Here is a 21,174-nt window from a genome sequence, read left to right as displayed (position 1 = left end):
CGCGCTGATTGGGCGGCGGCCGCCCGAGGGGGCCGGCGGCGCGGCGGTGCGTGCGGCCCCGCCCCCCGCCCGCCCCTCCTCCTCCCTCTCTCGCTCTCGCTCCGGGTGTGCGCGAGGCGGCGGCGGCGGCGGCGACGGCGGCGCGTGGCATCGGCGGCGTCTCCGTCCAGCGCGGCCTCCCCTCCTCCTCCTCCTCCTCCTCCTCTTTCTTCTCCCCTCTCCCCTTCCTCCTCTCCCCGCCCAGGCCGGGGCCATGACCGACTTCAAGCTGGGCATCGTGAGGCTCGGCCGGGTGGCGGGCAAGGTGCGGGCCGCCCCTCCCCTTCCCCTCCCCTTCCCCTCCGGCGCGCAGGGCACGGCGGGGGCGCGGCCGGCCGAGGGCCCGAGGGTCCGGCGGCCGCCCTCCCTCGCTTCTCCGGTGGGCCTCCCAGCCCCCTTTCCGCTCGCGTGACGCGGCTGTGACGTCACACCGGGCCCCTCTGACGCCACCGCCCGCGTTGGGGTTCCGCGCCCCCTTCTCCCTGTAGGCGAGGGGGGTATTCCAGTCTCCCCCTGTGCGAGGGGACGGGTCTTCCAAGGGCCAGCCGCCCGGGGCCCTTCAGGGGGTGGGACTCCAGCTCCCATCCCTCCCCCAGCAGCCTGGGAGGATGGGAACTGGGGTCCAGGATAATGGGAGGGCATCCTACGCCTGGCGTGGGGGCGCTGCCCGCAAGTGCCCTCTTCCAGCCTTGATTTCTCTTTGGAGGGGCACCTTCTGCCCCCCTGGGGTGATTTTATGTGGTGGGCGGGGCAAAAAAGATGCTGTGCCTTTTGGTTCCTCGGGAAAGGGTGAAATTCCGTGGCCAAAGCCTACGGGGGGTCCCAGGTTAGTCTCCGGCAGGTTTCTTTGGAAGGATTGGGTAACAAGTCCTGGGGGGAGTCTGGGGTTGAACAGGGGTGTGAGCATTTGGAGGGCAGCGCTTTTTACGCTGGGGGTGTTGTTTGCCCTTTTGGGTCACCGGCTGTTGGGCACTCAGTGATGGGAATCCCAAGCGGGGACCTTGGAGAAGAGCTCCCGTAAGACATGGTGTTGCAGCGGATGGGCACATAGTCTAAGGCAGCTTTCTTGCACTTTCCTTAGGAGAAAATAAGTTGTGCATTGTGATAGCCTTTGGTAATTGTTGGTAGCCCCCACGCAGGGATTAATTTGAGGTAGCCAGGATGGCCCGCAAAGGTGTGTTCCAGTGTATTCGATGCCACGCTTTGTGGTAAGCAGAGGGAAGAGCTGCAGTTTGGCAGGGACCTGTGTGGGTAATCTGTCTCACAGAAGAGCAGTCTTGGAAGAAGCTTCTTTTGTAGCTGCTGCTCCTTAACTGAAAAAGAAAGAAAACATTTGATAGTCTTTGTTCCTTGTGCTTTTTTCCCTGCTTTATGAAGACAAGAGTGGGGAAATGCCTCCATGTCCTGCGTTTTGTCTTCCCGGGAACATAAGGCTGGAAACGGTGCTAGAAGAAATAGTTCTTGATGGGTCTAGCAGAGCTCTCACATTTAGCTTTTGGGAGTAGATGGATTGGGTAGAGACTCCAAAAAAGTTCCTTCTTCGAAGCACATTTCTGGTGATGGCCCAGTGAAAAGTGTAGAAAGTATTATGAGTTCCTTTCTCTGGGTGGAGTGGCCTTGTGCAACAGAGTGTCCCCTCGAATCGTTTAGTGTGTCACTCTCATGAAATGCAAAAGGCCCTGGTAAATTATAGCAAACTTGTTCTTGCAGAGTATTTCATTTTGAATTGTCTTTTTGATTGCAGACAAAATACACACTGATTGATGAGCAAGACATTCCGCTTGTGGAGAGCTACTCTTTTGAGGTAAGAATTCAGGTCTCCATCTCCTGCGTTAATTCTCCAGACTTCCCTTAGTCACTCTGAATTGGAGATAGGCTGTATTTCTGAAGCCCTCGAGATCTCAGATTGCAGTCCCAATATTCCAGGCTGTTGTCGTCAGACCACTGTTTATGTTTAGTGCTTTAAAGGTGGAATGAGAACTCCTGGAGGGTTTCTGTGCCCACCTGGGTTTTTAAAGCTCTGCCAAAAAATGTTAATTATATGGTGATATGGCCTCGAGTTGCAGCTATCAACCTTTTATTGTGCTTTAGATGTACAATCAACACCGAATGTCTCTAGACTTGCTCTCTCTTTTTTTAAGGCTCCTGTTACTGTTATTTTTAATTTCAATTAAAAATTAATCGTATGAATTGACTTATTATGTTTTACAATATTAGCATTGTAGTATAACCAAGTGGTCTTGGAAAGTTGATGGGCATTCAAACATTTCAGATATGTAAACTGAATTGCTCTTCTTTTCTGTCCAGGCTCGGATGGAAGTTGATGCTGATGGAAATGGTGCTAGAATTTTTGCTTTTGCATTTGACAAAAATCGAGGGAGGGGATTTGGACGTCTGTTGCATGAGTTACTGTGGTAAGTGTTGTTGTGGAAAGGAAACACAGCTACAGGTTTCCAAAGAAAAGTGTGTGTGAGGTGTCTTTAGAACTGGGCTTCTGTTGCAAGTTAAGAGAGGGAAACAATCTGTGTGAAATGTTTCTCCCTACTTCACTGCTTAATGAGGTTCATGTGGGTTATATGTTCAGAAACTATATGAACCAACAGCTTTCATTTCCAAACCTGTTTTTTCTTCTGGTTTGCTAAAGAAGAAATGTCAAAAATGAATTTAGTTTTCTTCTCTCTTCTTGCTCTGTGCTGCTGTTATTTCTTTCTTTTCTTTTTTTGTTTTGAACTTTCAGAAAGGAAAGACATTTTGGACAAGGTGATGAGGAATTTACTGGTAAACCTCCTTGTCAAAATCTTTTATAAAGGAGAATGTAATTATACCATAAATTACACCATAAAATGACCAATATACATAAAAGTAATTAAAGATTGGGAGAATAAATTAGGGCTTTTTGGGTAAGCAAAAATTATAAAGTATGTTGTTCTGTGGAGGGCGTTCCTCAATTGAAAATGCATCTTTCTTAATCTCCATTTACCCTCCAAGGAGAATGGGATCTCCTTGGAGAAATGCAGGTCCTGATATTAAAAGGGTTTAGTGGTCAGCTAGGGAAGGCAAACTGCAGTCCTATGGCTGCCTCTCTCCCTGAAGCCCTTTTTGCTGTTAAATGCTGAGAACTGCTATGGCATTTTCAGGTGGAGAAGTATGGTCATAGTAGACTTAAAACTAGCTCAAAACACTTCAGAAAAGAAACTCAGCCTCCTCAAAACAAACTGGAAAAAAAGGAATCTACGCTGTGTTAATCTAATGTGGTTCAATCATGGCAGTGCTGCCTACTGCAGCCCTGGGGTCTGCTAAAAATATTAGGGGATCCCAGTAAGTAACTGTTTCCTAAGGTGGTTTATGAACTCAGAAGAACCAGGAATTTGCGGGGCTTTTACAAAGCTAGTCAGCTCTGCTCCAAAAGGTCTGTCTCACTTAGAATCCTTGGCAGCTGCCTGTAGACTACAGGTCTCTGAGTCTTCATGGCAGCATGGATTTGCAAGAGTCTTCCAAATCCAGTTTGGAAGCATCGTCATCCAACCTACCGCAAACTGTAGGCTCTGTGTTATTTTTTTCTGTGTTATTTTTTTCAGGGAGAGACACCGGGGAGGCATTGCCCCAGGGTTCCAGGTGGTGCATTTGAATGCGGTGACGGTTGACAACCGCCTGGACAACTTACGATTGGTGCCGTGGGGCTGGAGACCCAAAGCTGAAGAAATCTCTAGCAAGCAAAGGTAAATTCTCCATCAAGAGATGCAACGGGAGGAGGAGGAAACAGAATCCAAAGTTCAAGAGCTGCAGGAGTCACTGCTTTCCTTATCTCTTTGCTGTGTTGAGTTGGGGAAAAGTAAACTTGCCCTGAGAATAGGTTCTTCCCCTCAGTCTTCAATGGGAAGAGAATTTCTTGCTGTGTCCGTAGGTACTGTAAATGTTTGTGTTTTAGAAGTGCCGTGAAACAAATACGATTATAGGTAACCCAGGTCAGGAAACAGACACTGAGAATTCTAGGAATGCTAGTTTATTATTGTAGGGTGTAATAACAGAATCTTGAAAGCCTGCCAGAGTGCCTCTTTTACTTCTCTTATACCAAACAGAATCAAGGCAGGGCAATCTTGAGTTTCTTTCTCATGCATTCCCCACGCTAAGTTGTTTCTCCTCCTCCTTTGATGGCCCCTTTCCTTCACTGAGGTTATTTCCACATTCTTCTTCACAAATGTGGACAATTAGTTTTGGTGCCTGAAGGCCTCTTTTTCCTAGTGCAATGTGGAATCAAGTCTTTTTGTCCTCTGAGCAGTGAGCTTACAAAGAGAGCCACAAGATAAAATCTTCCTTGGAAATTCAAGCCTTTTTTTTTTTTTTTTTTACTGTTGGCTGTTTTGCATTTTTTCTGGGTAAAAAAGCTGGTATAAATGGAAATAAACAGACTCAAGCAAGTGAACTGAGTGACTGGAGGCAGTGGAAGGGAATTAAATATGAAGAGTTTCTAATGGCTGGCAGAAAACTTTAGAATTATACAGAAGACTTTAGAATGAGAGAGACCTTTTCTTCAATAATAGTTCAAACTAATGAGAGAAGTGTGTGTGCTTACAGAGCCAGGCTTACGTTGTCTGTTGCTGTTTTGAAAACAATCAAAATACTTTGCTCCTTATTTAAAGACAAAGCAATGAAAGAAAGATATATGTTATTATTACAAATACAATAATTGGAAAACTTGTTGAGTCCATTGCTTTTTTGAAGACAATAGAGCAACACATTTTCCTGGTTACTTAGATATAAAACGGTGAATGGGGAAAAAAGTGTACAGGGCTATTATAAAGACCAGAAATTTCAACTGTGTTACCACTGTAGCAAAAGGTGCAGTAAAGATGTGGGAACTAATTCTTGTTTTGTTTTTCTTTTAATGCTTCCATCTCACTGTGTTCCTCCTGCAGTGGAGCCCCAGTTGGGGTGGTGAAATAAGTGGTTGTTAAATGAGTCCCTTAGAAGAATTGGTTTTTCCCTGTGACCCAGGCAAAGGATCTAAATCCTTTTGGGGCCATGTGAAAGGGCAAGTTTTATCATCTCAGATCTTGCAGAAGAAATGTCTAACCGTTATTCTTGTTGTTGAAGGGAACAAAGCTTATACTGGTTGGCGATACAGCAACTCCCCACAGATCCCATTGAGGAGCAGTTCCCTGTGTTGAATGTAACACGCTATTATAACGCTAACGGAGATGTGGTGGAAGAAGAAGAAAGTTCCTGCACATACTACGAATGTCACTACCCTCCCTGCACGATGATTGAGAAACAGGTACGTGCAAAGCCAGAAGCAGGGTTGTGGGGCAAGACTGCCTTGGCACGTGCCTTAATTTTGCCCCCTCCGCCTCCCTATTTCATGAAATGCAACTGGGTGAGAGTTTTGTTTGGATAATTCTGATAAATCTCAGGGGGAGCAAGTGTTGGTTGTCGGTGGCCCTAAGTTGATTTCCTGGAGATGCTGTTTTTCTTAGTGTGGGTGGAACGTAGGGTGTTGGTTTAAACCCTGTTGAAAAAAACTACAGGGAAGAGAAGGAGTCGTAGAAATCTTCAGGAAAGGTGTTTCTGCCAAGAAGCACAAGCTGCATACTTGATTCTGAGGATAATTCTGGATGTTTTTGCAGAAGGAAAGATGCTAAAAAGCCTGTGGATGTTGGAAAAAATTAATGTTAGAGCATCTACTTTGTAGGTACCAAATCCAGTTCAGTATTCCACCACTAGACAGGCTCCTGAAACCCTTGAGAGCTGTGTCAACCTTGCATCATCTCCAGTGGTTCAAGGACCACACCAGGTGTTGCAATAGCAAGGCAAAAGCTGAACTCCAAAAGGCGTTTCAAGGGATTGAACCAGAGCCTTAAGCATCTGCTACGCTCCAGTCACTCCCTTTGAGCTCCTCAGAGCTCCTCTGAAACCAAAAAAGACCTGACTGTTTGGCTCTGAAGGCCCGAAAAGGAGCATCAGCGGGTTATGCGTCCTTAGGACGAATAATACTGAAACTTTCTTCTCTTCCTAAAACCATAATTTGCAGGGAAAGAAATTAGCAATGTATCCAACAATGCTGACTTCAAATAATGTATTTATTTGATCTATTTGAATGATGTCTACGCTCCCCCCCTCCCCATTTCACAACAGTAACTCTGGGTGGCGTACAACGATTAAAAACCCAACAGTTATAAATACTAGCTCATGATACCCAAGGTAAATCATAATACTCATCAATCATAAAATCACATCAGCAACAGAGCCTGCCTAACCTGGTCCGGATGCGTGGGGAAACTTCTTTGGATCCAGTGGGCTTACTCTGAGTATTCTAGAATTACACCAAGAAGCTTTATAAGGGAGCAAAGCATGCAGAGCAAAGCCTGAGGTGGGCCTCGTTGCATCTTGTAAGCAAACTTCACGTGTGGGAATCAGGAGATGTGCCTGGCATCGCTTGATGGAAACCAAGGTGGACCTTGCGAAAGTGCCAAGGGAGTTCCTGTCCACATGCTGACCAGACCTTGGCTCCATCCCCAACCCCTTTCTTCTTTTGCTTGGCTGCATTGGGGGGTGGGTCTCTCTAGGGTCCCGGGAACGGTGACTGATTTTTGTCCCGTGCTCCTCTCTCCAGTTACGCGAATTTAACATCTGTGGCCGATGCCAGGTTGCGCGATACTGCGGTTCGCAGTGCCAGCAGAAAGATTGGCCAGCGCACAAGAAGCACTGTCGGGAGAAGAAGCGAGTCATCCAACAAGAACTGGGACCAGAGCGATGACCGGCTGGCCGAAGCCTTAGCTGCAAGGCCCCTTCCCCCGGAGGGCGAGGGGGGGTGCCTGCTTTGCACAGACTGCTCACTTGAAGCCAGAGGCACTGACAACGAGGAGAAGAAAAAACGAGACAAAAGACGACCTACCAACCCCTGTGATGCTTGAGGAGAGGGAACTGGACTTTCCCTTCTAGTGTTAGTCTCAAGCAAAAAGACTACTGTGGAAGCTCTCCTGGCTGGAAGCTTCTTGTTATTTATATGTTAATATGTTTGTAAAGTTGTGTACAGGTTTCTGTTTTGTTTTCGGGGTTTGTTTTTGTTTTGGGGTTTTGTTTTGTTTTTTGGTTTTTTTTTGGGTTAGCAGTTCTCTTATCTAGGACTCATTTACTGTAACGTTCGGGTGAGAACACATTGTTGGTTGAAATAACTGTCCTGTAGCGAAAGCTTTTTTCCTCCCCCTGTGGCTGGGAGAAGGCCAGGGGGCCTAGCGCAGACATCAGTTAATCTGAACAACTCTGCATGGAAGTTGTGTTTTCAAGTAAAGGATTGGAATGGATCGCTGGCTTTTTTTTTTTTTTTTTAATATTTTGAGGTTGGTGGACTTTCTTCCCCCTCATCTAACCTGTTCCTTGCTGTTACCTCCGTTTTCACATAGTATTTCCCCACAATATGGAATTGAGCGGATTCGGGGCTTACAACCTCTGCTAATATTTTTTCTCAGGCTGCAGGAGGCACAGTAACCATTCATTGGATGAAGCAGCTCCCAAATACTCACATTTTGGGGGAGTCTTGGGGAGCATCAGAATAGATGTGTAATCCTTACCGGGGGTTTCCCCCGCTTGTTTTGCAGTTTGTTTTCTAAACAATGAGAAATGATGCTCCTGGAAATGGATAATATTGCCGACACATTGAAGCAGCATAAACTACAGGAGCTCGTTCTATATTTAGAATTGCCATATTGTGCTTTGAGCAGGCATGATGGAAAATTGTACCCCCAGTCTATTAATTTACCGGGAGCCGCAGTGTTTTATTAGCAACGGTCTATGTTGCTTTCCCCCCAGAGATGAAATGATCCTCCAACTTCCATGGAGCTTTTAACTTAAAACCTGTGATGTAAGAGTCCTGCTCTCTTACACGCATCTCAGGTTGGTACGCCTGGGTGCCAGTTTCTGTATCTGTGTACACAACCAAGGGGTCTGTCGACTAATTGCTGGCCAGGCATTTATATTAGCATCCAGATTCATATATTCCTGGCCGGGGCTGTTTTGGAGAATTCCAAATTTGAGCCTTATTTTCTAGAAAAGGGGGGGGAAATGATCCTGGATTCTGATCCGATGTATTTAGTGCTATCTGACCAGCTGTTGCCTGCAATTAAGCTGCACAATGGGGAGAAACAGCCATTAGCAAAGATTTCCACACTAGCAAAAGGAGCAGAAAAAAGGTGACAGCTGTCAACACCTGAATAAGAGACAGTTCGATATTTAATTCATTTTATTACTGGAACACCTATCTTTACTGTAGCGTTCAGTCCTTAAAAGTTGTAATTTTCCAAATTCATTTGACGCTGATCGGTTGTGAAAGTCTTTCCTTCTACATGCTCATAAAGCAGGTAGTTTACTCTGGCAATAAAATACATTTAGGTATCCAAATGAATTTACTTTTTGAATTGACTTTGGAGTGAACGTATAGGAAAGGGGCCTAGATATGTGTTTTTGCTATTATTTTTTTTTCCTTTGCGGGTGCAGCATTCTTAAGTCCCACAGTTTCTAGGCCACCCATTTGCTGGTAAAAACAATTGCTCCATTATTCCTAAATCTATATATATATATATATTTTTAAGTGAATTCAACTGCCCTGGGGTGCGGAAGAGATCTCAATGTAGGGTTTTGCACATCTGTTTTGAGGACATCAAGGCTGCTGTTTCTTTAGGTGTGTTCAAGTAGCGTGTGAATCCACCAGCAGTCCAAACGTGCTTGTTCTGAGCCCCCTTATTTCACAACTTCGGCCACTAAACCCTTCGGCATTTTTCCGTTCTGGAAAAGAGCCTCTCCATCAAACCGTAACCCCCTCCCGTCCTATCAGACAGACAATGCAGCCACCTCCAGATGTTTTAGGCGTTCGATCTCTTCCGCCCCCGGCCTGCGTGGACCCCAAGTGGTGCGGGCCGCAGCAGGAAACAGCTGGAGGGCGCCAGCTGCCCTGCAGAGCCCCAGGGCTGTACGGTCTCCCCTATTTATTTTGCATTTTCCCAAAAGGATATACTGCAGCTTAGGGGCGAGGAAGCGGCGGCCGGTCGAGGGTCGGCGAACTACAACTCCCGGCAGCCTCCGCCTGCTTGCCCGACAGGCGGGAGCCGCTGGGACCTGTAGTCCCCCAAGGACAGCCGCCGGCGCGCGGCTCCCTGCCTCCGTGGCGCGCGGCGGCTGGGCTCCGCCCGGCGGTCCTCCGCGGGGCGGGGCCACCAGCCTCCCCCCCCGAGCCCGGCGGGGGCGTGGCCGCGGCCGCACACCTGGCGGGGCACCTGCTTCGGCTGGAGAGCGCCCGCAGCGCCGGGTTGGCTGCCGGGCGAGGAAGGCGGGGAGAGGGAGAGCCGCGCCCGGTCGCGCCGTCTCCACGCCTCGCCTCCCGTCGCTCCCTTCTCCGGCCCGCCCCGTGGAGAGGAAGCCCGCCCGGTAGGTGCTGCGCGGCCGGCCTCGCCTCGCCTCGCCTCGCCTCGCGCGGAGAGGGCGCTTTGGAGAGGGGCGCGCGCAGCGAGGCGCGTGGAGAGGGGCGCGTGGAGAGGGGCGCGTGGAGAGGGGCGCACGGGCTCGCCTGCGCGCGCCGGGGCTGCCGGGGGGGGACTGGGGGGGGCTCTAGGAAGGGAGGGGCTGGCCTTTGCACCCCCCCAATCCGTGCTGGGCGCCGCGTGGCGGGGCTGCCCGGACGCTTCCCTGGCCGCGGAGCCCCGGGGCGCTATTTGGGTCGCCTTCCTGGAGCGGGAGGATGGGAGGCCGCCTTCGCTGGATCGAGGATACTGCAGCATCATCATCATCATCATCGCTATGATTATTGAGTGTATGGAGTCAGTGGGAGGTTGCTATTACCGGATCAGGGATATTAATTATTATTGTTATTAAAATGGAGTGTGTGAGGTCAGTGGAGGTGGTTGTTATCAGAGGAGGGATACTATTATTTTTATTATTTAGGAGGTCAGAGGGAGGTTGCTATTATCAGATCAAGGATATTGTTATTATTGCTATTATTATTTCCTTTCTGAAAAAAATGGAGTGCAGGAGCTGCGTGAGAGGTTACTCTCACTGGGTCAAGGATGTTATTACTACTATTACTATAATTATTACTATTCTTATTTCCTCCCTTAAAAATGGAGTGCAGGAATGTGTGGGAGGTTACTCTCATTGGATGAAGGATATTTATTATTATTATTATTATTATTATTATTATTATTTTTCATGTCGTATGCCTTTAGGATTTTTTACATAACGTTGTAATCTGCCTGGAGAACTTTGATTATGGGAGAGATTCCCTATAACCGTAGGAATCAGAATCAATAATAAACACTCCTTTTTCTCACCCCTCCTCCTCCTCCTCCTTTTTCCAGCCCAGGATGAATGCACATTGATATGGCTTTCAGGTGCAAGATACAAACTTTGCAGGTGGTTGATACTGAATACAGTGCGGATGCGGTGGAATGGTGCCCCGTGGAAGGTTGGCACAGCGTCTTGGCATGCGGCACCTATCAGTTGAAGAAACTGGACAGCGAGGTGAGCTACAGCCTTTCCCTGGAGCTGGAGAAAAGTTATGGAGCTGATTTGCAGTTGCAGGATTGTTTGAGGTAGGGCTGGCCAGGGATTCTCCTGTCTGTGAGAAGCATCTTCCAACCAGCAAGGGTATCCTGCCTGTGGGAAGCATGTTGAAGAAACCATCTCCCCTCCCCTCCCCTCCCCCTCTCCTCCTTCCTCCCTCCCTCCCTCCCTCTCTCTCAGAGGCTGTTTCCATCTTTCTAGATGGGCTAGCCTGGCAGACCCTCCAGGGGGTGGCTCTGATTTTCACCAGGGTGACTAGTTGGCTATATAAGATGGGTCGGTTGAGTTATGGCTTTTCCTTCTGCTTCCTGAACAGCCTGGCCAGAGCTGCAGTGAGAACAACGAACCCCACATCCGTCTAGGACGCCTCTACCTCTACTCCTTTGAAGATCAAATTTTCACACCACTGACAGAGATCCAGAGGCTGGAAACGGTGGCTATATTGGACATTAAATGGTTGGACGGATGTTTCTCCATTTCATTTCCAAGTTTTTACTTCATTGAGAAATAAGCTAGGGAAGGGTTATTTCCTCTGTGGGAAACATCTCCCCATAGTACAAAAAGTTGGGGCTTTCAGTTGGATGAGGTGTTGGATCTGAGTTGAAGGCCCACCTCCACTGTGGGCTTCATTGAGCAACCTTCATTGTTCTGATGTTCTCCACACAGCGTGGTCCGCATCTCCCATCAGCCTTGGCTAGACGGATTGAGGATGATGGGAAGTATTCAAAACATTGGGAGGGATGGTGTGCCTTGAGAATGTTATTTCGCCTTGCGCTTCCTTCTGTAAAATGGGTAGCATGCTTTTTCAATCTTTTCAGTCAGTGTCATAGTTACTGTACCCAAGACTTGAGAGGAGTCAAGCTGGAAACGAGATGTTCTTCCTTTGAAAAAGGGCGAGGGAGAGAGATTAATTTTTCCTTTGGGCCCTTGCTGATGTGTTTCCGATCTCTTCCTCTTCAAGGTGCCATATTCCCATTGCAGGACGTCCTGTTTTAGGCATTGCAAATGCTGAGGGAGTGGTGAAGCTCACTCACTTGATGGGAAGTGAGGTAGGTGTTTGGAGAGAGATCCATAACCACTTAAGCCCATTTTGTAGATCCCTGGGCTGGCTCTATCAGTGGGGTCTTTGCCCTCCGAAAGGTGGAAGACCAATGGGGATTCTTACAATGTGGAGCTAATGAGATATTGTTTAAATGCAAAATAGTCAAAGAGAAGGAAATTGGGCGAGGGAGGCAAGGAAGAGATGGGCGCCTAAGAACAGTTCATAAATAGACTGGTAGAGATATGGATAACCTTTGTATTGCAAAAATTCAAGCGGTGATGGGATGGGCAGTTGTGTGGGTCTTCTCACAAATGACGCGTGTTGTGGGGCTTACTTTCTAGTAAGTTCAACTAGACTTGCTGACTAAGAAAATATCCCACCGTGGCCCCTGGTTACTGAAATTGGGCCTCCATGCTTTCTTGACCAAAGAAACTGCATCTACACAGAGATCTGGATGGGTTTTGTAACTGGCGATGGAGAAATGTCTGCTTTGAACTATGATCAGTCCCCTTTTCTCTTCAGTAGAAGAGCTACAGACTTCAGCCGCTGTGCAGCGTTGACCTAGGAGATGAGTGCCTTGCTTTGTCGCTGGACTGGTCCACTGGACGAGGGCAGCGGTAAGCAGTCAAGGGTCTAGCAGCCAGGGATAAGCCAGCCTAACCCAACCAGATTGGTCATTGCTCTTCCTGGCAACACGCGGAGAATTTGGAGCATTGTCACTCTAACTCATCTGCAGAACATCAGGCTGGTGAAGACTGGGGTATGGCAGTGGTGGCCAAGTCTACTTCAGGAGATACAAATAATACCTGGGTTCTCTGCTGAATTTCCAGCTGTGCCATTTTGCTTGGCACCTCAGTCCAAGCGAGAACTCCAGTGAGCAGCACCATAATTGTTGGTGGCGCGGGCTTCTCTTCTTCACCTTCAGTTTTGTGTGTGATGACCTGTGCAATGGCCACCCGTCTGATCGATGTGAGCATTGGTTTTGCGTTTGGCCTGCCCCCTGACAGAATGGAGAGCACAAGGCATTGCAAGCAGCTTTCCAGGAGCACCGTTTCCCCCATGGGCTGTATTGATGAATTAGGAGGTTTCTCATATGGGTCTCCTTGCGTTGTTGAGAAGCCTGTGTGGGTCTCTTGCGGGGGGAGTTGAAATGCATGGTTCTTCCCAAATCTTGCTGTCACTTGGGCTCTCCTTCACTGAATATCTTCAAGTAGAGGTTGGACAGGCAGGGAACATTGAATTTGGACTCTTGCACTGATTCCTGTCCAACATGGGCCTGTGGAAGCTCTCCTCTCCTACAGGCATCATGGTGCAACCCATGCTCAGCTTTAAACTTTGCATTCTTGCTTCTGGTGGATACTGAATAGTAGTAGACTTACCAGGTTGTCTATCATTCATACCTGCTTCTGTGGCAAACAAGTTGCCTTTAAAAAAAAAAAAACACTTTCACACCACTTCTGCAGCAGCCACCCCCCACGACTGGTCAGCAGCGATTCCAAAGGGAGAGTGAGCTTGCTGTCCGTGGATGAATCCGGTTCCTCGATGCACGTCCTGGAACAGTGGAAAGCACACGACTTTGAAGCCTGGGTCGCTGCGTTCGACTACTGGAATACACACATTGTGTACTCAGGTGTGCTTTTGCTCTTACGGCAACTGCAGGAGTCTCTGGTAGGCTGGCACAAACAGAATGGGCCATGGATAGGTTGAAGGGGAACCACTGTTTACTAACCATGGTGGCTAGGTTCAGAGCAACGTGTGAACCCAACCATTGTCAGGATTGACTTTGGAGAGTTGGAGACCACCAACTTCACATAAGGAAAAGGGGTTTGTCTGCCTCAGGCTGATGGCCAATTCACACCTCTGCAAATCTGTTAATTGGTGTCAGCCCTTCAAGGTAGACCAAACTAGGAAACCAAAGTCATGAATGCTAATACTATTTTTATTATAAAGTTATAGTAATAGAATTTTGCAAGTCTGAATGTTCTTTCATCCCTCCCTCCATCTTTGTAAGAACTAGGGAGGGTCTCGTCTGAGACATTTCCTCAGATTACAGTTCTGCCCTGGACTCAGGTTTCTTTTATCTGATTGATGTCTAGGCAGTGGCTTTTCCTCCTATCCCTCCAGATCATTCCTTCTGCCCATTACAGTAGGGGAATCAGAGGATGGATCTTTCCCCCCACTCTCCAGGCCATAAAGTTGCACACATGAAAATCTTCCCATGGGCTAGCAGTGAAGTCTGTAGCTGCTAAGCGTGTCCTGCTGTCCAGAAAAAAAAATCTCCCACCTTTGCCTTCCTAAAGACAATTGAATCACGTTAGCAACCAGCTTTCTTGGTCTTCTCTTCTCTGATCCCAGGGGGAGATGATTGCAAACTGCAAGGCTGGGATACCCGGAAGAGCTCAAGAGTTCCTCTCTTCACGAGTGAGCAGTAAGTAGCAGAATCTCCAAAAAGAGCCCGTTGCCCCTCTCTTGTGCTAGTAAAGGGGTGGACCGAGCAGCCTTCTTTTGATGCGGGTTCCATTTCAGGCATTCCATGGGGGTCTGCAGTATTCAGAGCCACCCGCTGCGGGAACATCTGCTAGCTACGGGAAGGTGAGTCTCTGAAGCTTATTACATCACTTCCAGGAGTATCTGCTAACTGGGGATGTAGTGAGAAGCCTTGTAGGTAGGGGGAAAAAAATCAGCTATGAACACATGAAAGCTCTGGGCCTTTGGGGAGGGAGGAGAAAGACTTCTGAAGTGTGTTTCTGCAGCTACGACGAACATGTGCTTCTGTGGGACACCAGGAAGATGAAGCAGCCCTTGGCTGACACCCACGTGCAAGGTGGGGTCTGGAGGTTAAAATGGCACCCATCCCAGGAATACTTGTTGCTGGCCGCCTGCATGCACAACGGCTTCGTAATCCTCGACTGTCAGAGCAGTTTGGGTGAGTGTTTTGGTTTTGGGAAGTGATCCACATCTCTGCTTACTGCAGCTACAGTAATTTCCAAGTAGATGGATTATAACTGGTAGACTTCCCCAGCTAGTGTGACCATGGCTAAGAATTCTGGGAGCTGGAATACGAAAGTAAGACAATGGCTGGGTTTGCACAGCATTCTCAGTTATTGTTAGCTTAACCAGTTTGTTGGGTAAATCACAGTTGGCTTGGCTCACCCCATGGTCATCCCTAAGATACAGTTTATAGACCATGATGGTTCTGTTCTCCTATCACCAATTTCAGGGAAGAAATGGTTATTTCTCTCCCCGTCCTCATTATTCCGCTAAGGAATACCGATGTTTCCAGGTGCAACAGTCCTGCTCTTTTTTCCCCTATTAGCAGAGACCAAAGAGAAATGCACCATTCTCTCATCTTATGTGTTGCACAATTCTTTGGCTTATGGAGCTGATTGGTCCAGGCTTCTCCCGAGCAACCCTTTGGAGATGTCTGCAGCTATGCCGATAATTCAGGTGGATCAAAGAGCCAGGAGAGAGGATCTGAAAGTGCAGAACCTCAAGATCATGTATGAATCCCCCACGGCCACCTTTGATGTGCTGCTAGAAGAGGAAGATCAAACCCCTGCATCGCCGCCCCAAGCAGAAGGTAGCCTGGACCTGCAGGAGCCCTCTGCTGATGGAAGAGCCCCAGATACCAAAGCAAATGGTGATGCTCAATCAGCCAAAGCCCAAAGGGAGACCAGCCTCTTAGCAACATGCTCTTTTTATGACAACGTCCTACATGTTTGGAAGTGGGAGGTCAGCCAGAGTTCCCCTCTGGCCTAAACCCACTGTTGGTGTGGATGGAGGCTGCAATGCGCCTTGCTTTTTTTCTATCTATCAGCAGGGGGAGAAACATGGTGAAAGGGTGACTTTCACAATGCCTCCCATTTCCTATGTCACATTTGTATGTTACTCCTGGGAGCCTCTAGTAGCTGTGACTTTTGAAGGCTCTGCAGGCATTTCAGAGCTGCGTTGCTTGCTTGGTTCTTTCCTACATCTTTTTTTGCTGCAGAAATAAGACTATTCAGGTTCTCTTATTTCCCCTTAATTCCACTGTTCCCCTAAGACTTGATTCTTGCAACATACTCAGACACCAGCTTCAACATTTAGCCTTTAAAAAGAGGCTTATCCCAAACAAACAGGGAACCTGAAGTCCTATGCAAGCTTGGGAAAAATGTTGAAAGGAAATTAAAAGATACTTTCTTGAAATCCAAGCACAAGTCCCTTAATGCTGTGGAACTCCTCACCAAAGGGCATGCTTATAATTTGAAGTATTACAAATTATGCCTTTTTCATACAAACATGCTCATTGGCATTGTAAAGAACACCTTTCAACTAAAATATATTTTTGATCTTTTTACAATAAAACGTTGCTTGTCTTATAAGACCCATGATCCTTTTTATTTAACCTATTTTGGTGGAATATCGGAGTTACAAGTGTTGAAGATTATACATTGCCTGCCTCACAAACTACTTTGGGGTGGGCAAATCCAATCTGCCAAGTCACGGGAGGAGAATGGCTCTTCATATGTAACAAAGAATATATTCACTTACATGAAGGCAAGGCTAAGTCTGTTTTGAGGGCAGGATATATTCTGGTCAAAGAACAAAGTTATAGCATATAGTCAACAGTTAAGAATATGTTAAGGGTGGAATAGCTATTGTAAAGGTGGCCTCAGATGGTGGTAGGAATACTTTCCAATGAGACTTTCTAGAATTGCAGCTGCTAGAGTTTATATATGCGAGGTTTTGATAGTTTAACAATCTAATCAGTAGAGGAAAGCATGGCTAAGGACAGACACAGCCAAGTTTAAAAATGGCAGTTATTTCCCCCAAAATATGAGAGCCCTAACAAACATATGCTAATCCCTGTTCCTTTTTTTTGCTTTTCATCAAAAGGATCACTTCACTGTTCATGGAGATGTAAGAGTGGCGCAAATAGCAAGGTGAAACAGGAGCCCCCTCAACCCCCCTCCCCACCAAGCTTCAGTACCCACGCCCCTTAAAATTGCACAGCGTGCAACCCATCCTTTTGAGGAGCCCACATTTTCCCACCCTGTGACGTCTCTTCCCAGGCATTTTGCTTTGAACGGATGCCACCAACAACTCCATAGAGACACTTCCCAGGCAGGAAGGTGTAATATCTGCCACCTCTTTTATTCTCCAAAAAACTCCAAAGTGATCAATTCCAAGAGTCTTCCTTCGAGAGGTGGGGTCTGTCTGTCCTCCTCGTTGCGACCCTGCGTTTGGAGGCCTTCCAAAGCTCGCAGTCCTGGCGGGCGATTTGTCCCCGTCTGTTGGGGGGAGAGCTGCTTCTCCCCGCTTTCCCCTCCTTCCTTCCGCCGCCTGCTAGCGCACGAAGTTCTTGGGGAAGAGCCGGAAAAGCTTGTGCTCCTGGCTGGGCTCGAACCCGTACTTCTCCAGGGCGCCGGGGTCGAAGGCGCCGTCCTTGATGTCCTTCTCGATCAGCGGCGCGGCCGTCTGCTGGAAGAGGGCGCGGGCGCTGAGGGGCGGCTCGCTGCCCGCGGGCGCCCGGTAGGAGACGTAGGGCTTCAGCTTGAACCCGGTCAGGTCCGGCACCACCAGCACCGGCACCTGGTCCCGCACCAGGCGGAACTTGCGGCTGGCGGTGATGTAGCCGAAGACCTTGCAGCCGCGGCTCTTGAAGAAGGTCCTCGGGCCCCGCTTGCTCGTCCAGGCCGACATGCGGTCGGCGCCGCGGACCAGGCCGCGCGTCACCTCGCCCAAGAGCCCCATGGCGAAGCGCCCGCCTCGGCCGCCGCGGCCGCTCCAACGCCGCCCACCCCTCAACACCTCCGGCTGTGATTGGGCCGCCGCGGCGCGCCACCAATGAGCTGCGCCCGTACTCAAGCCCTGCTTTGAGAGGACAGAGCTTTCGCCAATCGGACGCAAGGGGCGGGGCTACGGACAGGCCGCTGATTGGCCGGGGTGGCGGAGCCCTCGCGGCGGGATCTGCGTCCTGATTGGTTGTGGCCCGTCCCTGGGATGCCGTGACCGTAGAGCTAGCAAAGAGCGAAGAGCGATGCAGCTGCGGCAGAGGGAGATGGCCCTAGTCCTCTATAGCGCTAGCCCACCGCCATGTGGCGCCCCCAGTGGGACTCCCACACCAGGCCGCTGCTAGGCGGGGATTAGGGGCGTCCTCAGAATGCTCCACGTTGGCAGGAGCGGCACAACAGCCCGGCGAGGTCGACCAGCTTGGGCCACTTCCAGCGGGGGGAGCGGTCTCAGCAACGGCTGGGCGGGCTGGGGAATTCGGGAAGCCTGCCCCTAAGTCTGAGGAAGGGTATTCTTCTCCCTCCTCCATTACTATCATTAGTTAGGGTGTTGCGCAATTAGGAGCTGCCCCTGCCCCACCCCGGGCCTCCGGGCCTGGACTGCCGCTCCCATCCTGGCCGGGGAGGATGGGAGCGGCGGCCCCACCCGGCGGAAGACGGCGCCTCGGGGCAGTCCTCGAGGGCGGAAGTGACGCGTGCGGCGCGGCCGGAAGCCCCGCCCTCCCGACCTGAAGGGTGACCCCTGACCTCTGGCGGCGCCCTCCGCGGGGCAGCCGTTAGCTGCGCCGCCGCCGCCGCCTCCCTCCTTCCCCGCCATGGAGGACGCGGACGGCTCGCCCTCCGCCCGGCAGGTAGGCCGCCTCTCCGCGCCGGGGCTCTCTGGGCCGCCGCGGCAGCCGGGACTACAACTCCCAGAATCCCCAGCCAGGGTCCTGGAGGGGAAGGGGCGGATTCCCCCCAGCCAGAAGGCTTGGTCGAGCCGGGGGCGGGGGGGAACTCTCCCAAAGGGCTGGGACTACAACTCCCAGGATTCCCAGCCCCAGGTTGGGCTGGACGAGCAGCTTCTAGTCCTTTTTCAGCCTCGCAAGTCTCTTGTTTGCCATGCCAGGCGTGGTGGGCAAAGGGGCAAGGGTGGTTGAGTCAGTCCCGGTTCAAGCAAACCCGGTGTAATGCCAGGGTCCCCTTTCACCCACTCCCCTTTATCTTCCTCCGGCGATGGATTGTTTCAGATTTGGAGGTGGTTCCCCCCCCCCCCGTATTTTCACATTTGTATTGGCCTTTTGGTAGGGGCTCGCTCTTTGAAGTTGTGCTGTAGGGGTCTGGGGCTGTAAATAAAATGGTGGGGGGAACCTCACCCATCACCCTGCAAAGCTGCATATTATTAAGGAGGGTGTCTATTTTTCGGAGGGACTGGATTGCATGAATTTGTGGAAGGGATTGGATTGCATGCGTTGGCCGTGGAGAAAATCTGTGCGGTCACGAGGAGTCGAAAAGGGCGTGATGGCACGTCGCCAAGTGGTCGAAGCGGTTTATACAGGTGTCCCGCTTGCAGCGGTGACTCTGGGCGGTGTGGAGGTTGAAACAGCTACTTAAAAATCCAGTCCGTGCCATCCAAGGTTTCTGTCTTTCCCCCTTGCCTTTTCCTGGACCAGATCAAGCTGGTGTATGTGTCCCCCTGTTTTTTTTTCCCCACCAGAACAGCTCTGCGAGGAAGACAGGCTTGAGAAAAGTGACTGGCCTCAAAGCACCAGTACTTTTGTGGTCAAATGTGGGCTTGAATTTACATCTCCCCAGTCAAGTCCATCACCTGCGTGTCCAAACTACAAGACTTTTGTTGAGCCAAAACTAAAGAAAGTGTATTATTATTATCATTTTTCCTGCCTTTTATATATTGGTCAACTCGGTCCAGGTGGTTAAGTTTATGCTTGAATGTATAGTGCAAGGAGAGAAAATTGGACTAAGACACTCAACTGTGATTCACTGAAGCCTGTTAAGTGAATATTCTTTTAAATGAAAGGTTACCCAGGCCTAAATTTATTTGCCCTAGTCACTTTCATTCTTTCTATTTCTCTTTTCTCTGGTTTTCTATACAGTATTATCATATTTCAGTGTCACCTTGTTTTAGTTGCTCTTAAGCCAACGAAAATTCCCAGTGTGTTGACATCTAAACAGCATATTACCTATAGTATTATTCCTATGTATTATAACCTATAATCTTTTTTCTTCTTTTTATTGATTTCACTTGGTTAACCAATTTTTTTTAAAGTTTAATAAACGTGTCTTAAGAAATTGGATACGAAATTTTAAATATTTTAAGTTTTAAATCATGTATTAAAATACATTAGCCACATGACATTTTAGATTTGTTGGTTATTTGAGATTTGTTGGACAATGTCTTGTAGCATTTTAATTTTTCAATCATGTGTTAGAACGTATCAACCATATGGTATTTTAGTTGTTTTGGTTATTTGAGATTTGTTAGCTATCCACCTATATTTCATTGCTTATTTATTTTTAAAAACAACCTGTACCATATATTCTCTATATTTTTTAAAAAATGTACATTTCTGTTAGTGTTATTTCTTTTCCTGTTGTCTTTGAAAATGATAATACCCACCTTGTAAAAAACAAATAAAGTGAAAGAAAGAAATATCCCCAGTGTGCTTTATAAATTTAGCAGGGAAGCAGACCGGGTTCTCGAGTTGATAATCCCCAAGCGTGATACACAGAGAAAAGGGAGGGGAAAAAACAGGGGAAAAAAAATCTAGAACTAGCTATACCAGCTGGGAAAAGGGCAGTTCAGGGACCTTGACTGGCTTCTGGTTACTACTTGCAAGTAGTAACTAGGGAGAGCTCCTGACGCACGGGCTGCGTTCCTACAGACCTTTATTTGTGTGTATTTGTGTTTATATTTCAGTCCACAGCCTACGTTTCCCAGGTTTGCCAAGAATTTTAAGCTCGGCTACATAACGCTCTTCGGTTTCCCCGCAGCAGCACATATGTCGAGTAGGACGGTTGCTCCGCCTTATCTAAGCAAACAGGGGATAATGGAGTCTGGGAGCCATATGGAAGATGCCCGCGGCTGGCAGAGCAGACCCTTTTTGCTAATCCTTTCGGCAAACCTTTGCCGTGCAGAGACTTAGCGTTTGTCCCGTCCCCAAGAAGTTGGTGTGGGTTTTGACTTCTGCACTGCCCCCTCCTAGGCCAACTGCTTTGCAATGATTTGACTGATTTGGAGAGATCTGCCCTGAGCTGCGATAAAGACTGACCTGTATCTCTTCCATCTCCTTTTTCTCCCCCCCACCCCCTTCGATTTTCTCCATGAAAAAGACCCTCCTCCTCCGTGGTTTGTAGCAGAATTCCCCGGTTGCTTCTCCTGGACGGTCATCCCCCGAGCACCATTTGGGGATACAGTCTCTCACCCTGCAAATGTTTTCCTTATCGGCAGCCCTTGCGTCTCTGTTTCCAGATGGAATAAATATGGCCTGTGCTTGAAACAGAAACGTTGTGTCTAATCGTTCTTGCTTGATTGCCAAAACGCTAACATGTATACAGGAAGAAAACCAAACCATCTTTGTTACAGTGTCCTTTGATGCTCTGCCGTTCTCTCTCCGTGGGATGAACCTGCAGAATAGTTTGGTTTTACTTTCTTTGTATTTTTCAAAGCACGCTTCTTCTGTGAATTCTTTGGCACCGCCTGCGCCTTTCTATACCACTCTACAATTAAGCCTAAACAGGTTTTAATTGCTATTATTGCATATCCAGCCCCCCTCC

The 21,174-nt window shown here is 48.7% G+C and overlaps 4 protein-coding genes across 7 annotated transcripts in view; 3 read left to right on the top strand and 1 right to left on the bottom strand.

Moving 5' to 3' along the window:
* Positions 1-24: 24 nt before the first annotated feature.
* ZMYND19 (zinc finger MYND-type containing 19) lies at positions 25-7,340 on the top strand. Its single transcript, XM_088147036.1, has 6 exons — positions 25-304; positions 1,784-1,843; positions 2,347-2,453; positions 3,618-3,758; positions 5,134-5,314; positions 6,650-7,340. Exons 1-6 carry the CDS (start codon positions 254-256, stop codon positions 6,791-6,793), a joined length of 684 nt encoding a protein of 227 aa, XP_088003162.1. The 5' UTR covers positions 25-253; the 3' UTR covers positions 6,794-7,340.
* Positions 7,341-9,181: 1,841 nt separating this feature from the next.
* On the top strand, positions 9,182-15,992 carry DPH7 (diphthamide biosynthesis 7). 3 transcript variants are annotated; one of them, XM_088147034.1, is made up of 10 exons: positions 9,182-9,456; positions 10,383-10,545; positions 10,904-11,043; positions 11,549-11,636; positions 12,155-12,246; positions 13,096-13,259; positions 13,985-14,057; positions 14,156-14,221; positions 14,383-14,555; positions 14,946-15,992. In XM_088147034.1, the coding sequence occupies exons 2-10, from the start codon at positions 10,393-10,395 to the stop codon at positions 15,386-15,388; spliced, it is 1,392 nt and encodes a 463-aa protein (XP_088003160.1). In that variant the 5' UTR covers positions 9,182-9,456; positions 10,383-10,392; the 3' UTR covers positions 15,389-15,992. The 3 variants fall into 3 exon arrangements, with proteins under 3 accessions (XP_088003160.1, XP_088003161.1, XP_088003159.1); XM_088147035.1 differs by having other exon boundaries at positions 13,093-13,259; positions 14,949-15,992; XM_088147033.1 differs by having other exon boundaries at positions 9,184-9,456; positions 13,093-13,259.
* A 749-nt stretch (positions 15,993-16,741) lies between these two features.
* Positions 16,742-17,416, bottom strand: MRPL41 (mitochondrial ribosomal protein L41). Its single transcript, XM_025166268.2, has one exon. It carries the CDS (start codon positions 17,360-17,362, stop codon positions 16,955-16,957), a length of 408 nt encoding a protein of 135 aa, XP_025022036.1. The 5' UTR covers positions 17,363-17,416; the 3' UTR covers positions 16,742-16,954.
* Positions 17,417-18,085: 669 nt separating this feature from the next.
* The window catches only part of PNPLA7 (patatin like domain 7, lysophospholipase), a 70,419-nt gene continuing 67,330 nt past the window's right edge, over positions 18,086-21,174 (top strand). The window contains exon 1 of one of the 2 annotated variants that reach the window (XM_025166279.2): positions 18,086-18,251. In XM_025166279.2, the coding sequence (XP_025022047.1) occupies positions 18,216-18,251 (36 nt within the window). In that variant the 5' untranslated portion in view covers positions 18,086-18,215. The remainder of the gene's footprint in view (positions 18,252-21,174) is intronic. The other variant, XM_007420594.4, reaches the window with a different exon arrangement.

The sequence above is a fragment of the Python bivittatus genome, unplaced genomic scaffold (genome assembly GCF_059951505.1).
Source record: "Python bivittatus isolate LINGU-HERP-01145 unplaced genomic scaffold, Pbiv_v1 ctg000160_np1212, whole genome shotgun sequence".
Taxonomy (NCBI): Eukaryota; Metazoa; Chordata; class Lepidosauria; order Squamata; family Pythonidae; genus Python; species Python bivittatus.
The sequence above is the reverse complement of the archived record's forward strand: the minus strand, read 5'-3'. Positions and strand labels throughout refer to the sequence as shown.

Coding starts and splice junctions, on each gene's coding strand:
- MRPL41 (XM_025166268.2), bottom strand. CDS start 17,362: ATGGGGCTCTTGGGCGAGGTGACGCGCGGCCTGGTCCGCGGCGCCGAC.
- DPH7 (XM_088147033.1), top strand. CDS start 10,393: ATGCACATTGATATGGCTTTCAGGTGCAAGATACAAACTTTGCAGGTG. Junction 11,044..11,548: donor GCTATATTGGACATTAAATG/GTTGGACGGATG, acceptor TTCCTCTTCAAG/GTGCCATATTCCCATTGCAG. Junction 11,637..12,154: donor CTCACTTGATGGGAAGTGAG/GTAGGTGTTTGG, acceptor TCTCTTCAGTAG/AAGAGCTACAGACTTCAGCC.
- ZMYND19 (XM_088147036.1), top strand. CDS start 254: ATGACCGACTTCAAGCTGGGCATCGTGAGGCTCGGCCGGGTGGCGGGC. Junction 305..1,783: donor TCGGCCGGGTGGCGGGCAAG/GTGCGGGCCGCC, acceptor TTTTGATTGCAG/ACAAAATACACACTGATTGA. Junction 1,844..2,346: donor TGGAGAGCTACTCTTTTGAG/GTAAGAATTCAG, acceptor TTTTCTGTCCAG/GCTCGGATGGAAGTTGATGC.